Consider the following 15,658-nt stretch of genomic DNA (forward strand, 5'->3'; position numbering starts at 1 on the left):
GCTGGCCAACCAGCCGGACCAGCCGAACCAGCCACATTTGCCAGGCCCCTTTCAAGGGGACAAGTTCCGGAGCAAAGAGCCCTGGGGCCTGCCGCCAAGTTTTCTGGGGCGTGTGCTGGGCCCCGTCACAGGTGGAAGCAGTCTGGCAACCTGTGTGCCAGACATGAGATCTGGCAGTCTCCCACACCTGGGTCCCTGCCCCACCCATGCCTACCTTCATCGAGGGAGCACGACGGTCTTGGCAGTTGCGAGTGTAGGTAGTCATTAGAGACTTAACTTGGACTTGTAGTAAAAGAGCCTAACATAAGAACATTGGGCTTGGGCTCTGCCATTTGTAACCTGGGTAAGTTTCCTAGCCTGTGTACCCAGTCTCTTCATTTATAAATTGTGAGAAGAAAAACATCTACTACATCTGGATATTTTGAGTGTTATGTGCGTTAATGTATGTTCAAGCGCAGAATTAACATTCAGAGTGTAGTCCCTGGCTCAGAAGAACTGTTTGATGCTATTATCATAATTATCATTATTTCACGTCCTTATCATCCTCGTGAGTTGCCTGTAAAACCAACCATTATCCACAGTGTCAACAGTTTTCTTCCTGGTCCCTGCTTAAAGGCCTGCAGTTGGTGCCTCGTGCTCTTAATCTCCTGTTTTTATCCCAGTCCTTGTAGGGATACATTTATTCCTTTCTTCTTTGCACTAAGGTGCTGAATTGGGGGCCCACACCCAACCCTGCATGTTCTTTTAATATCCGATGCTTTTGAAACACTTATTACTGTTTACCTGGTGGATTATACTCCCTCACATGAACAACGTACAGAAGATAGGATGTAGGAATCGTTACATGTAGGACTCTGAGTTTATCATAACACAGATTACAGTTGATCAAGGACCAAAGTAGTGTTCCTTAATGCAAAAATCTTCAGAGATGAGTGTGTTCTAATGTGACACCACCTGAAAATAAAACAAGCACATAAAAGCATAAGTAGTTTTAAAAGGAAAAGCACACAACTAAAAGAATTGATCCCATTAAATACACTATTCTATTTGTTTATGTATCAAATTATTGATAGGAAATAGCCAGGTGTAGAGATAGTAGAATTGAAGAATTTCATAGAGAATTATTTAACAATTGTTCATATCTTGTGTTTTACATCTTTGATTAGGGTAATATTTTCACCTTTTCCTTTCCTGGTGTCTCTATCTTTCTCAACTTTTCCAAGAGATATATTTATATTATCCTCTAAAATTTTAGAGAAATTTTTAAAAAGTTCTGAAACATTTTAATTTGTATTAAATTAATGTTGTTGATTTTGTATATTGGAATAGCACTAGATTGCAAGTTAATTAGTGATAATTCGAGATTTAGTTTGGTAAAAGATGGTAGTTGGAATTAATACCAGGATGTTTGTAACCTAGTTTTTCTTCATTATTTGATGTAGTTTTCAAAGTGCCAGAGCTGGTCATTTTTAATATAATAAAGAGTCTCATTTTAAAATATGTGTTCCTGGAGAGGGTGATGGAAGTAAGTAGAAAATAATTTACTGTAGTGACTTGTTTTTCTCTAATGGATCTGTTATAAACCCAACAGCCATATAGCATTCTTTTGTCCAAATGACCTGATGGCACATAAATTTTCTTGCTGTGAATCGAGCAATCTGGGATCACACTATCTTCTCCCTCTTAGTCAGGCTTTCAGTTGTAACAGTGACATTGTCAATAATATAGTGACAAATTTGCACACAGTCTAATATTTACTAAAATATATATATATCAATTGCAAACTTTGATAACATAATTGTTAAGTAAGGAACTATTTGCAGTGCACTTAAGAACTGATTGCTACACATTACTGTGTAGTGACATCATGGTTAAAACCATTCTTTGCAACATGTGGCCCATTTCAATTTTATTTTAAAGGAAAAGGTTCAATAATCTTTCTCTTTTTGAAGAAGAAAGAATTGCATTTCCATCTTAGAAAATTGAGAACTTGTTTTTTGCCTTCGTTTTTCTCTTCAGCTCTTTATATTGCTTATTAATTCACATGTCCAGTTACTTCAGATTCATGGTGCTACCTCCTCTGCCTTTTTCATGGCTCTCACTTTAATTTTTTCATAATCCCGTCTGTGAGAGAGGTTTCTCTCCACCTTCATATATCAAGGAAGGAACTGACCCTCCTTTATGTGAACTTGGAGACAGAGGCCAAAGTGAAGCCTCAGTGCCCCTCCCCACCAGTGAGCGGCAGAAGGGCTGCAGATTCCTGTGAATCTTTTTCTCCCCTCCTGGCTCTCTACATAGTTGGCATTGTCTCCATGGAGGAGCCCAGCTTGTTACAATGGAATTTTTGAAGTCTATAGGAGCTGGCTGAAGGATGAGACTGGCTAGAAAGGACACCAACAAGCAGTGTGTTCCTAAAGTTGGTGGCAGAAACATTAAGAAGAAGAAAACCTTTGCATTTATCTTCTTTTGTCTTTATCTTCTCGCTCTTTGTTTTCCTTTACTTATATGGTACAAACCCTGTCCACCCCCCATGGCGGTTTTTTTTTCCCTCAAATCCCCAGTACTTAGCTGTATATCTTGGTTGTGGTTCAACCCCTGGTGGTTCTTTTTCCTAGAGTCCCCTTGCATTTTATACATATCTCTTTAGTTCAAATTATTTCTGTAATGTAATTTATCTGTTTATACATATCTGTCTTCCTTGCAGACCCCCAACATTTCAAGACCTTTGGGCACATAGTATATACTTAAGTATTTGAGTGAATCAATGAAGATCTTTTGTGGAATAAGATCTAAATAAATAAAATACCTACCCAGCACACGAATGCAAGCATTTGAGAGAGAGTTTTGTGTCTGCTGAAGCAGGCTGTGGACAAGTTTAGGGGCTCAGTGCCAAGGTTACTCAATAGATTTAGATAAAATGAAAGAGATAATTAACTTCAGTTTTAAAATTCATGGAGAACAGGAGCAGGATATCTAGGTGTGACTCAGGACTTGATCATTCTTGTTGCATCTTTGAAAAATCCAGTGCTTTATCTTTCTATGAACATGTGACTGGCCAAGAGAGTGAACAGAGGACTGGCTTTTAGAAAGGCTATTTTGTCACAGGAAATCCTGGAGGAAAATATATGGAAGGAGAGCTGGTAGAAACATGGCAGAAACTTTTTGTGTAGAAACCCTAAAAATTGTGTTTACATGCTGGCTGAAAGAATTGTAATCCAACTTTTCTCCAATATAGATTTGAGCAGCTTTTAAATATCTAGGTATACAAAAGGATTACAATGGAAAATAGATCAAACCTAAAGGAATTTAGGATGGAACAATGAAATGAAGCTGAAATAAGCCAGTGCACTGAAATGTGTTTCAGAAGGACCTGCAGTTTTTTTTTTTTAATGTTTTAATTTTTTTTTTGTGTGTGTGTGTGTGAGGAAGATCAACCCTGAGCTAAAATCCATACCTCTCCTCCTTTTTTTGCTGAGGAAGACTGGCCCTGAGCTAACATCCGTCACCAATCCTCTTCCTTTTTTTCCGCCAAAGCCTCAGCAGATAGTTGTATGTCATAGTTGCACATCTTTCTAGTTGCTTTATGTGGGATGCAGCCTCAGCTTGGCCAGAGAAGCAGTTCGTCGGTGCGTGCCTGGGATCCGAACCCAGGCTGACAGTAGCAGAGCTTGGGCACTTAACCACTAAGCCATGGGGCTGGCCCGAGGACCTGCAGTTTTTAAAAGTAGTTGGAAATGTATCCCTCAGGTTTAAAGTAGAAAGGGAAATGGGAACAATTCTCTATCATCTCATGTCCATGAGATTAAAAGCAACAGTCTCTCAGAGAAGCAAAACTTTTCTGGCCTCTAATGTCCCAAAAAAGTGTTTTGAATGGTGCCTAATGAAAGAGATTCTGTGTGACGTAATGCAAATACAGTGTCATCAGCTCATTTTCAAGTTTAGTTCAAACACTTTAGGACACGTTCGGTTGAGGCAATGCAGAATTCTATAAGGGGCCAAGGAAGAGGCTGACAGCATTCCCTCTCTCAGCTTCTCACTTGAAGGGAGAAAATGTTCTTGAACAGAATGACCATGTCTCCTAAAGATAATGCTCCATCTTCAATTTTTCTTTTTGTAAACTCAGCCCACATTTCCCCTTACATATGCAAGCTAAAGCCTGAGTGTAGACATCCTTTGTTGGCAATGAGGAGCAGATCCATGCTATTAAATGATCAAATAGGCAGAACATACGGTTGGGCCCTTTCAGGAAAATTACAGGTTCAACCCCACCTTCATTGGTGGAGGACATGGTATACCAGAATTAAAATATCTACCATTTATTATGTAGTTAATCATAAATCATGTTATTTAAATGAAATTTAATGAATTCTTCTTCTATTAAGTTGACTAGACTTTAGTCAACCTGATGTATAATTTCATATAGGTGCATTTTTACTTAAAATGTAAAACTCTTTAGAGACAGCTTCATTCAGTTTTAGAGGTGTATTTTGTATATTTTGGTGTGATTTTATTTATTTTCCTTCATAGCAGAGAGGCACATCCTAGTCTTTTTCTTGCTGCCCTCTCTCTACAAGATAAAACTCATCCAAGTTTATTTTGTTTTTTAAGGCATAGGCTTACTTTGTGATGATACAGAGATCATTTCTGAAACATATTTGGAACTGTGGGGAGCCCAGAATTTTAGATTATGCTCAGAATTTTGTGATGTAACTTCAAAAAAAATGGAACATTTAAAGTTTTGCCAGGAAAGTTTTCTCCTACTTTGCTTCACAGTAATTAAAAAAAAAAAAACTGTTTAGTTTCTTAATTCTTCAGAAGGGTGAGTGAAGGATTTGGCAGGTTTAAATGTACCCTTGAGAGAGCTCTCTCTGAGTTACTCTTTCAAAGCAACCATCCCAGTTGATGAATATTTAATGGGGACTCTGTCAGTCCCAGAGATGAGAGAGGCAGTTCCTAAAGCTCCAGCAGGTACTGGGAGAGGAGAGCACTGATAAGCAGTGCCATCAGAGCTTGGATGAAGCGTGGTCATTCTCAAGATGTTAGAACTGAGTGGAGTTCTCAAATGCAGCCCAGGGACTCTAGACCTGAGCCCTGTTCAGAAGCCAGTTGAGTTGTCATTTTCTCTGAGCATGGTGTTGTCGGGGAAGAGGGAGGAGCCCCCTCTTCCCTTTTCCTTAAGGTTCTTCTGGCTGGCCAAATAATTAAAAGACAGGTTAGCAGGAGAAAATAATACCAAGTATAATAACATGTATACATGGGAGAAACCAGGGAAACTGAGTTTCTCAACACAATGGCAGCGATTCTCATCTTAAATACCATCTTCAGCTAAAGACAAAGGAGGATGTTGGTGTAGGTAGTGTTTTCGGATTTCAGAGGGGAAGAATGCAATTCACAAGGAAAGGGCAATGTAAATATTTGTCAGAAAATTCTTTACAGGGCTGCCTATAGAAAATGTGGTTAGAGAGACAGAAATCACAGTAATCAAGAGTATATAAGGCCGGCCCCGTGGCTTAGCGGTTAAGTGCATGCACTTCGCTACTGGCAGCCCAGGTTCAGAACCCAGGTGCGCACCGATGCACCGCTTGTCCAGCCATGCTGTGGCCGCGTCCCACATACAGCAACTAGAAGGATGTGCAACTATGACATATAACTATCTACTGAGGCTTTGGGGAAAAAAAGGAGGAGGATTGACAATAGATGTTAGCTCAGAGCCGGTCTTCCTCAGCAAAAAGAGGAGGATTAACATGGATGTTAGCTCAGGGCTGATCTTCCTCACACACACAAAAAAAGTATGTACATTTAAGACCTCTCCTTCTGTACTGATAAGAGCTTCCAGAGACAAGGCCATACCCCCCCTTCCCAGTACATGGAGGGAGATACCTTTACAAATGTAAATATTTGGTAAACAGAACATTGAAAAGAATGGCCTTATTGAGGACCCTGCCAGGCTGTCCATACCCAGAGTTAAATTCCCTTAGGCAGTTAGTGGGGAAGGTCAAATGTCCGCCAGAGAAAATAATCAAAGTAACGTGATATATTTCAGGGTGGTCAATTTTGATTTCCCACAGTGTGTTCTCTCTGCTCGTGCCCCTTTTTGCCATTTCTCATGCTTCCCCTAACTCTTTCTCTTTCCTACACCTTCTTTCTTCTTTTTTCTCTCTTTCTTACTTTTACTCTATATTATATTCCTTCTCCTTATCATTTTTTTCTTCTTCTCTCATTGTTCTCATTCATTTTCTTTTTATTTTGTAGTACAGTTACTCTGTACATCACTTTCATCTTAAAATCTTGACCCTCTACAACTCCTATACTTCAGCTAGCTATTTTGAAGAGAGTATTTTGATAAATTTCTCTTAGATGTTATAACATGCTGATTCAGGGAAATAAAAACTATCACGAAAGGGATGGGGATGGAGAATGAATTCAGTTCAGGTAGTCATGAAATAAGACAGAGGGAAACTGAGAGCTTAGGTGTGGGTGTTCAAAATATTTCCTGATACATCTTTGTAGTTCATTGGTGTGGTAAACTGCACACAGTCTTATTTACTGTTGGAGCCCAGAAGTTTGCTCCTCTGGGCAAGTCAGCATGTCTTGGCCTATAGAAAAGACTCTAGGAAACACTGCCTGCATTTCTAATGTAAAGAGCTGTTCGTGTTCCACCAGGAGACCCTTTGGGCTCTTCCCTGAACTATCTGAATAGAAACAGAGGAAGAGAAGCTTTTCTCAATCTGCACAAAGCCGGGACCCTATCTTGAGTTTGAGAGGATTTGCATGTGACTGAAAACACAAGTGTTCCAGAGTTTGGATTTGCTTTAATAGGATCTATTGGCTGGCTTTGATGTTAAAGGTCTTTATTCAAAATTGACTACCTCTAGTGCTAAGTTCAGAGTGGAGATTTGTCAGTATAAGAGAGAAGAATCCCTTTTTGATTAACTCAGTGAAATATAGTATTTGGGAAAATGGTTATATTTGAAGGCCACTTGTTAATATTCTGTTGCCACAGTGACATCTGTTGGTAAGTGACTACTTCATGTTATTCTTAATCATTTCTGTTTGAAAGACACACCTTGAGCTTGATAAATAAATGGCAAGCAATAGGATATATTGGAGTATATGAGGAAGCCATTTGGGGTAAAGCTAATTCGGCCTGAATTTGTTTTTCCAAAAAGGCCTGTGGCCTGCATTGTGTAACTGCTTTGCCATGTCCCAAAGAGAAGAGTAAATGCCTTTAAGATAAGGATGCAACTTCCCCGCCACTGGCATTGTCTTAAGGATAAGCATTTCTCCCTAATCTAGGATTTGATTGCTGCAGTCATCCTGTGACCACCCAGCTCCAGACAACAGACCTGACACCAGCCAAGCCCATCGAGACAGCAGACCTGCTCCCCGCTGTGTCCATCTATATCTATTCTGGCAGGGCAACCTGGCAGGGCGGATCTTCTTATAGTAAAAGAGACATTGCAATCATATGTGATACTTTCTCTTTGACAGTATGTAACTGCTCTGTACACCCCACTTCTTTGTTGCCCTTCCTTCCTTAGGGAAGGAAGGCCCCGGGCCACGGTCCTCAAAAGTTGGCTCATAATAAACTCACCCCAATTTTGATTTATAGTTTGATTATGGATTATTTACATCGACAAGCTGACATGCAGGAAGTAGTAAAGGCACAGTGGTATCTGTGTTGCCAGATATAAAATCTTTCCTCCCTCTTTCCCTTCCCAGGATGCCCACTCTTCATGGTTTCACCTACTTCCATGCTGTGCTCATTCTTCTGATTACTCCTTTCATTCCCTCCTACAATTACTCAACAAATATTTAAACACCTACTCTATGCCAGGCTTGGGATACACTAAGGAAAAAATTTTCTACAAAATCTCTGTCTTCACAGAGTTTGTTTTTGTTGGGTAAGAGAGATAATGGCTAAGTAGGCAGACAAGTGAATTACATAGTCTATCATGTGATGATCTGTTTCATGAAGAAGGTAAGTGACAGGCAATGGGGAGAGCTAGGGAATGAGTGGGTTGCTACTTTAGAGAGCCCAGGGAGGCTGGAGCAAGGCCCAGAGGGAAGAGACAGGGCAGGAGGACATGCAGATGTCCCAGGGCTGCAGAGATGCTGTGGAGGGACTGTGACTCGGATGTCAGTGGGCAGCAAGAAGCCAGTGTGGCTGGAGCACAGTGAGCAAGAGCAGAAATGCAGAGAAGGTTTGAGATGTCAGGGAGGGTGAGCAGATGAAAGAAGGCCCCTGGGCCCATCAAAATTGTGCTGTAAGTGAAATGAAAACTTTCAATGTCATTTAACTATACGTTATACAATTTAGGTAGTAAATACCTTTTGTTTTTCTATAGCCTTGTCACGTACATCAACTAAAATGTTGCTAAATTGGGAATGTCTAAATTATCCCCAGGAGTGACTGCTGTATCTTGTCAGGTGTCTGGTCTGCACAGCAGTCGGAGGTGGGAGTGACGTGACAGTCAGGAGATGAAGTCTAGTCTTCAGGTTGCCACCAACTGCTTGTGTTATGTCTCATCTGTAAAACGTGGAGGATGGAAAAGACGAGTGGTTTTCAGACTCCGATCCATGGAGCACTGGGGATTCCTGAAGGCTTTTTGTTTTTCTTCTTATGTTTGTAAACATCGCTGCAAGCTTCACGTAGAAGAAAGTGTCCCCTAGCTTTAAAAAGATTCCTAGACTTGGTTATCCCTCAGGTTTTCTAGTATGAAGAATTTGCAGTCTCACAGACTCCTAAAGGACAGACTAAAGGAGCACAATCCCTTTCTCCCGAATGTCTCTGGTGACAGTGCTCATCATCTCTCATTCAAACCAGAAGGTGATTTGTCAATAGTGAGATGTGGCATTTGAGACCCCATCCTTCAAGATGGCTGAGTTGTCATCTATCATTGTACAGACTTACGATAAGTGAATAATATAAAAAGTGAATGTCTCAGCAGGTACTTTCTGGCACAAAATAGAAACTAGGAATTGAGAAAAGTAATTATGATTGATGTCTGTCAATAAGGGCATAGGGCTATTCTAATTCCAAAAGTAATTAACGGCATGAGTGTTAGTCACTGTACATATTAAATATATTGAAAAGCAGTCATGTTCTCATAACACAGAAGTATAACTGGAAGATAAACTGGATGTTTTTGGTACTTATAGCTAAAGATATATTTTATTTAGTTCTATTTTCTGATTGAGAAAATGAGAAAATTTATTTTTTAGTATACTGACTATCTTCTTCCTTTCCAACATAGAATCTCAATCTGCTATTTTGGAAACTCCGAAAAAAATGTTCAGATGTTGTTCAACAAGTAAGAAGATCTTGTTAGGATGTGGAATCCTTTTCTCTCTTATTTGTCATAAAATTGTGACAAACTCTGATTTATCTTCCTGTCTGCCCAGCTGGCTAGGCCACCTTGTTTCTCTAAGCCTGCAGGGGAATCCAATCAGGTGGAAGGGGATGTTTTCTTCCACTTAGACTTTGCAGAGGAAATCAACCTTGAAGTGGAACTGAGCACATGCTTTTCAGAAGCTGCATCATTCTCTACCCAGCCAGAACATTGGACCTGACAACAACTGGATCCAGCAGAAAACTGGCCACTCTAGGAGATGTCATGTGGAAATGTGCTTGGTTGGACTAATAATGACAAGGATATGATTTTTAACAAAATCTCTCAGAGCTTTTCTAAAATCAAATAATATTCTTAAGTTGCTTTAGTAGATGAAACATTAGTTAGTGTCTTTTTAATTTTCACAGCTTTTTTTTCTGTTACTAAAGAAGCCACATTTTATGTCTTTTTTTCTTGTACCAAAATGGACTCACTATTAAAAAAAGGAAACCTGCAAGAAAGGAAACACTCATATGGGATAGAAATTGTGGATAGCATTTGCTACTTTTTATATAAAACTATCTGTTTAATTTATTTATACTTTCTCCCAACTCGGCTTTTGAAAATAACTTAGTATTAGAAATTACCAGTAAGAAGAGGGTGTGCTCTCTTGAGTGTGGTCCAGTAGAAGTCAGGCGACTGAGACATGAGTTCTAGGCCCAGGTCTGTTTCTGGGTAGTGTGTGAAAATGTACTTAGGCTCTCTGGAATGTAGTATTCCTTTCTGTAAAATTAAAGAATTTGATGATTTTTGAAAACTTTTCCAAATATTAAATGACTTCTCTTTTAAAAAGAAGCAGACATATCCTCCTTAAACTTAAAAATTATCAAAAATGTTTTGTGACCTTTCACTTGTCAAGAACAACTGATGTCCCTTTAATTATATTTATTGAAAATAAAGATCATAAAAGTATAAATTTAGGAATCTAATAAATGAATTAGCATAAAAATGATCCAGGAAAAAATTTATGATCTATCAAGATACTACATTATGAAAGTATTACTGCTTATTACAGTATATAAAATTATGACACTAAAATAGCAGGTTTTTCCAGTTTGTAAGTTTATATTGTTACTCACATATCACTATTAACCCTATTATGTTTTACAAGTAATAAAATATCTTGAAAGGAAAAAACAATAAACCAGCAGCCCTGCATTTCACATGAAAGTTGTGCTCCCCTGGAGGGAAAATGAGGATACAACATTGGTCGAGTACTTCATTTTGTAATCCATTGGTGCCTCTCAAAACTATAGCTATTATTGTAAGAGTAAAGATACTCTTAAGAATAGTGCCACAAAACAGGTTTTCCCAGCTTCTTTTTGTCAAAGCTGAGACCTACATCAGGCTGGGGCACTTGAAGAGGCATGGTGGACTCAGCTGAGGGTTACTTAATTACTGTGAGATGATTAGCAAATAGCGAATAAGATGGAGAAAGATTAAAAAGAGGTAAAGGGAAACAAAGCTGGAAATAAGAATAATAGTGCCTTCAAAATATCCTCTCATTATTTTTATAGCTTTTTTTTTTTTTTTGAGGCATGACTAGGATAGTATGTTAGATTTTTCTGAATCCTTATCTCCAGGGCATATATTACTGAGTTCTTCATTATATATGAAAATGCCAAAGAAAATCTGGACAAAAGTATTCTATATTATCAACAAGGACAAAACATGTACAACATGTTAATTTATTATTATTATATTATTTATTATATTTTATATAATTTATATATATAATTATATAATTTTATATTTATTATTATATATTAAGATTCCAGCTGTAATAGTCAAGATATATATTCACGTGTGTAAAATTGTGATGATTTTCTATTTTTCTCGGGCTATGAACCGTGGTAAAATATACAGTAATAAGCAGAAAACCTGATGAACTAGGTGATTTAAAACACCTGATATTACAGCTTGGCCATTCGAGGGTGAAATGGATGAATTTAAATTTCACACCTTCTCCTTTCTTTGTAGACAGTGAAGTGTCTGGAAGACAGAAAACACATAAAACTAATTGAGAGTTAACAGTATTTGGAAGCAGTTGAGGTTAAGCACTCGACAATGATGTTCCTTACTTCTGGAGCTATTGACTCTTTGTTATGAGTTTATTGTATAGGCGGGTTCTCTTCTTAGATGATTTGTGTATGTGTCATAGAAGAGAGACAAAGAAGGAGAATTAACTGTCAATCTACTGTGCACCGGTTCCTTTATTGTATTATCTCATGCAATTCTTACAGTAATCTTTTAAAGTAACTATTATAATTCATATTTAACTGATAAAGAAAACCATGTTTACAAAATTGATCAAGGATAAGAGGGAAGATCTGAACATCAGTCTGTTGGGTTTTATGCCTCATATTCTCTCCACCGTGATAAAAATGGTACTTCAACATGGGTACTCACCGTCTGGCTATTTAATACCAGGTCCTGCCAACAGCATTGGATGAGATGAGATGAGAAGTTTATTTCCAAAGTTATTCTACTATATTTAAACTATATTATTTATGAGTCAGATGTCAAAACATGTTTTAGAGGCAGAGAGAGCAACTGATTAGTTCACCTACACATTTTTCAGGTTCATTATAACTTTCGTGTGCCACCTTGTGTCAACTTTACCAACTTTAGTGCTTCACTGTTCTTCTTTAAAAAACTCACAATTTCATTTTTCTTGTAAAGCACCTTGCTGTTTTCTTCTTAGTCACTAGATGGCAGTTCTGTATGTCTGTAAATTACCACTGCAGCAGGAAACGAGAGGTCTTAAGCCAGTTTACTCTGTACAAATGATGGCCATAGGAGGATTTCTGGTCCATCAAGGCTGCCTGTGTTTTTCCGTGGCCGTAACGGGGATGTCTAGGACAGCTTAGTCAGAGGCACGAAGCAGAGTCAGAAAGCATCCTCTAAGTTCTTCTTCAGATGTGCGTTCAGTCACCTGCCCTCTCACCTGAGTACAATGGAGTTTGTTGAATGTGTTCTGACTCTTACTCTCTCTGTAGTTAATAAGTCTGGGAGCTCCATACCCCTAGAAAAAACACATGACTCATAAAGAATTTTCTCAACTAAACGGAGTTGAGGGTTGTGGTGTTGCCAGAGAGTTTGATGCTTAAAGAAAATACAGCTGGTGCTCATGAGGAAGAAAGAGGGTCACCTACTCCTGGAGGGCTTTTATTGATGCTCCTATAGAATGAGCAAGTTTAAAATAAAACCACATTGCTTAAACCTCACTAACTGATTGTTTTATTTTCAAATAATGTGCTCTGAAAATCTGCTATGTCTAAAAAACTATTTCATAAAACTGACACAATTCTGTTTTTTATTCTCTGGTATTTGAAATACTATTAAAACTGTAACTCCTTTAACGTTCTACAATATACAAACAGGCAAATATCAATTATATTCTCTAAAAATGTTTGCTCCCATGCTAAATATTAATATATGGTAGCAAAACTGGTTACCACCCAGTTTTTAACTAATTTTTTGCTTTTGAAATTACATATAAAATTTGTGTTTTGAAGTATTTTCCTAAAACTCAACATCTTTCTGACATAAGTGGACTAGTTGAGAGGTAACTAGAATGAAATTTGATCTTTAAAACTCTAGCTTTATGTAAGAATTGATAATATCAGGCAGTTGAAAGTTGAGTCTCTCCACATTATATTTATTAATTGTGAATAGCCACATCTATTACCAAGTGCTGAATAATAAAAAGAAATTAAACAATATCAGCACTCTTACCCCACATGTGGTACAGTTTATATGCAAATAAATTCTCAAAGGTCAGAGAAATGCTTATGATTTCAGATAACTGGTAATATACTTGCTCATTCCAGTTTTAACCTCATTTGAAATTGACTTAAAATTCTTCTCTTAGGATCCTGGTCTAATCAGTGCCCCCTGCTCCCCTCAATGCCTCATTTGATTGCAAAGTTATCTGAAGAATTTAATATTCTTTTCCATTTGTTCTCTTTAAAATATCTGTGATAGTGATTTTTATACAATGACCAGTTGGTACAATTTATTATTAGTTTCAGAAACATCTTTATTTAGGAACAAATCAAGGAAATGTAGCCAGAAAAACCCAGGACCCTGTCACCGTAGCCGAATCAATGAACGCAATGACCAGGGACCGAGGAAAAGAAAAGTGGTTTAATTTTGCCAGCAAAATGAGGCTGTAGTGGGCACATGCCCCAAAATCCACAGTCCTCCTGAGGCATTAGGAGTTGAGGCTTTTAAAGGAAAGTCTGTGGGAAATAATATATCCTTGGTGACTGATTATTTGTTGGAGGAGTGATCCCAGTCTTCTGGCGCCAAGCCGGCTGTCATCTCTATCTACAACGGGAGATCTAGGGCTCCATCAACCAATCTTCTCTCATCACCAGAAATTTGGCCTTGGGGTGTGGACGGCAACTGCTGCCAATTAACGATTACAGTTTACAAGGTTTTAGGTGGGGGAGGGGAGCTGCGGCTTTGCAGTTCGGCGTCCTCCCATCAGCCTGCGTTTAGCTGAGTTAGGGGAGCTGCAGGTGTCCTCTGTTTGTCTGTCCCTGTGATGAATGGTGGATTCGGCGCCAGGAAGCGGGAGTTGGGGAGCTTCAGCTTCTTGATAATTTTGAGATCTCAGTCTCCCTGTAACAAACCACAAGAACTGGTAATTAGTCAGAGTTTCAGTTTGTAGACACCTGGGCTTTCAACAATTTATTACCTCCATTTGTCTTGTGGAATTCAGGAACACAAAGGGTAAAACAACCCATATCTACATGTGAATATAACTTAGAGAAGCAGAGAAGGGGGAATGAGTGCTTTTTGATTTAACCCCATATATGGTGGGTTCAATGCTGGGGAACAGATATCAGAGCTGGTATCAGAAACAGATGTGAGGAATGTGGGGTTGCCTAGCTGATGGTGCTTGAGGGATTCCTCATGGGATTCTTGGCATAGAAAAGTTTAAAGAGTAAAGCATCATTGGTCAGATCAAAAGTGTGGGGTGAACATAATTCTGAAGGAATAATGATGGAGATATAAGAACAAGAAGCCACTTGAATTGCGTTGGAAGGTATTAGACACATCAAAGAGCTGGGAAAAAAACCTTGTTTAATGTAAGTTCTTTCTAAACTCTAAGGCAAAAAGTAATATGAATTTACATGGTAATTATAAGCCACAAAACAAAAATTCACAAGACAAGTAAAGAACTAAAGTAGAAACCAGAGTAAGAAAAATAGAGGTTAAAGGAGAGATGGAGAGAGATGGTTGGGGTCAGAAAACAGACAATCCTTGAAGTCTCCCTCAGACTCTGATCATTCTTAGTGCTCAGTAAACACTTTGAGCCCATGAGCCTGGGGAGGGGCAAAGTGAGAGGTGGTTGGGAGGGACCACAATGCAAGGATACCCTTGTGGAGGCACTGACATTGAAAATCAGTGACATTTTGCCAAGGTGTTTACCATAATATATTAAGGATTATTCTGGAAAGTTAAGGATTTTTCTGGAATGTACATTTTCATTTTATGGAAACTCCAACTAGCCTGGAGAACGATTTAGACATTTCAGCTTTAGAAATAAACAGAGGGGTCGGCTCGGTGGCACAGCAGTTAATTGCGCACACTCTGCTGTGGTAGCCCCGGGTTCACAGGTTCAGATCCCAGGCGCGCACCAATGCACCTCTTGTCAAGCCATGGTGTGGCGGAATCCCATATACAGTAGAAGAAGATGGGCACAAATGTTAGCCCAGGGCCAATATTGCTCAGCAAAAAGAGGAGGATTGACATCAGAAGTTAGCTCAAGGCTGACCTTCCTCCCCCAAAAAAAAAGGAAAGAAAGAAATAATGAGAATCTTTTCTGTCAGTTTTAAGAATGAAAACCAGTTAGCATCTGGAAAACAGTTGCAATTTGACATGAGAATGTGAAGAAAGAATTAGATGTCACACGTTGTTTTTGCTTTTCTCTGGGGCAGTAGGGCTTGCAGGGGGAATGAAGTTCCATCTTTGCTCTATTGAGTTTGAGAAGGTGTAAAATTCATTTGTGCTGGGCAACACTGTTGACCTGTGGAGAAAGACAAATGGTTCCAGCAGCTGATCTAAAGGAATAACTGAGCTCATAAAAGTTCTTAGCTTATAAAAGGTGCTTCTTCTTTATTGAACTTTACTGGACATCCATTGACCTATATGTGCAAGATATTTGTGGTAGGTATTGAAGAAAATACAAAGAATTATAAGGTTCCAAGCTCCTCCACATACATGAAACTGTTTGCAAGATGTAATTAGGTTCT

At 38.7% G+C, this 15,658-nt stretch overlaps 1 protein-coding gene across 2 annotated transcripts in view; it reads right to left on the reverse strand.

Moving 5' to 3' along the window:
- Positions 1-13,521: 13,521 nt before the first annotated feature.
- LOC131408217 (ral guanine nucleotide dissociation stimulator-like) overlaps positions 13,522-15,658 on the reverse strand; it is a 270,220-nt gene continuing 268,083 nt past the window's right edge. For both annotated transcript variants that reach the window (XR_009220705.1, XM_058544754.1), the window contains one exon: positions 13,522-14,021. Coding sequence is in view for 1 of the 2 variants with exons in the window: in XM_058544754.1 (XP_058400737.1) it covers positions 13,837-14,021 (185 nt within the window). In the remaining variant the exon portion in view is untranslated. The remainder of the gene's footprint in view (positions 14,022-15,658) is intronic.

Source organism: Diceros bicornis, chromosome 7, assembly GCF_020826845.1.
Source record: "Diceros bicornis minor isolate mBicDic1 chromosome 7, mDicBic1.mat.cur, whole genome shotgun sequence".
NCBI lineage: Eukaryota > Metazoa > Chordata > Mammalia > Perissodactyla > Rhinocerotidae > Diceros > Diceros bicornis.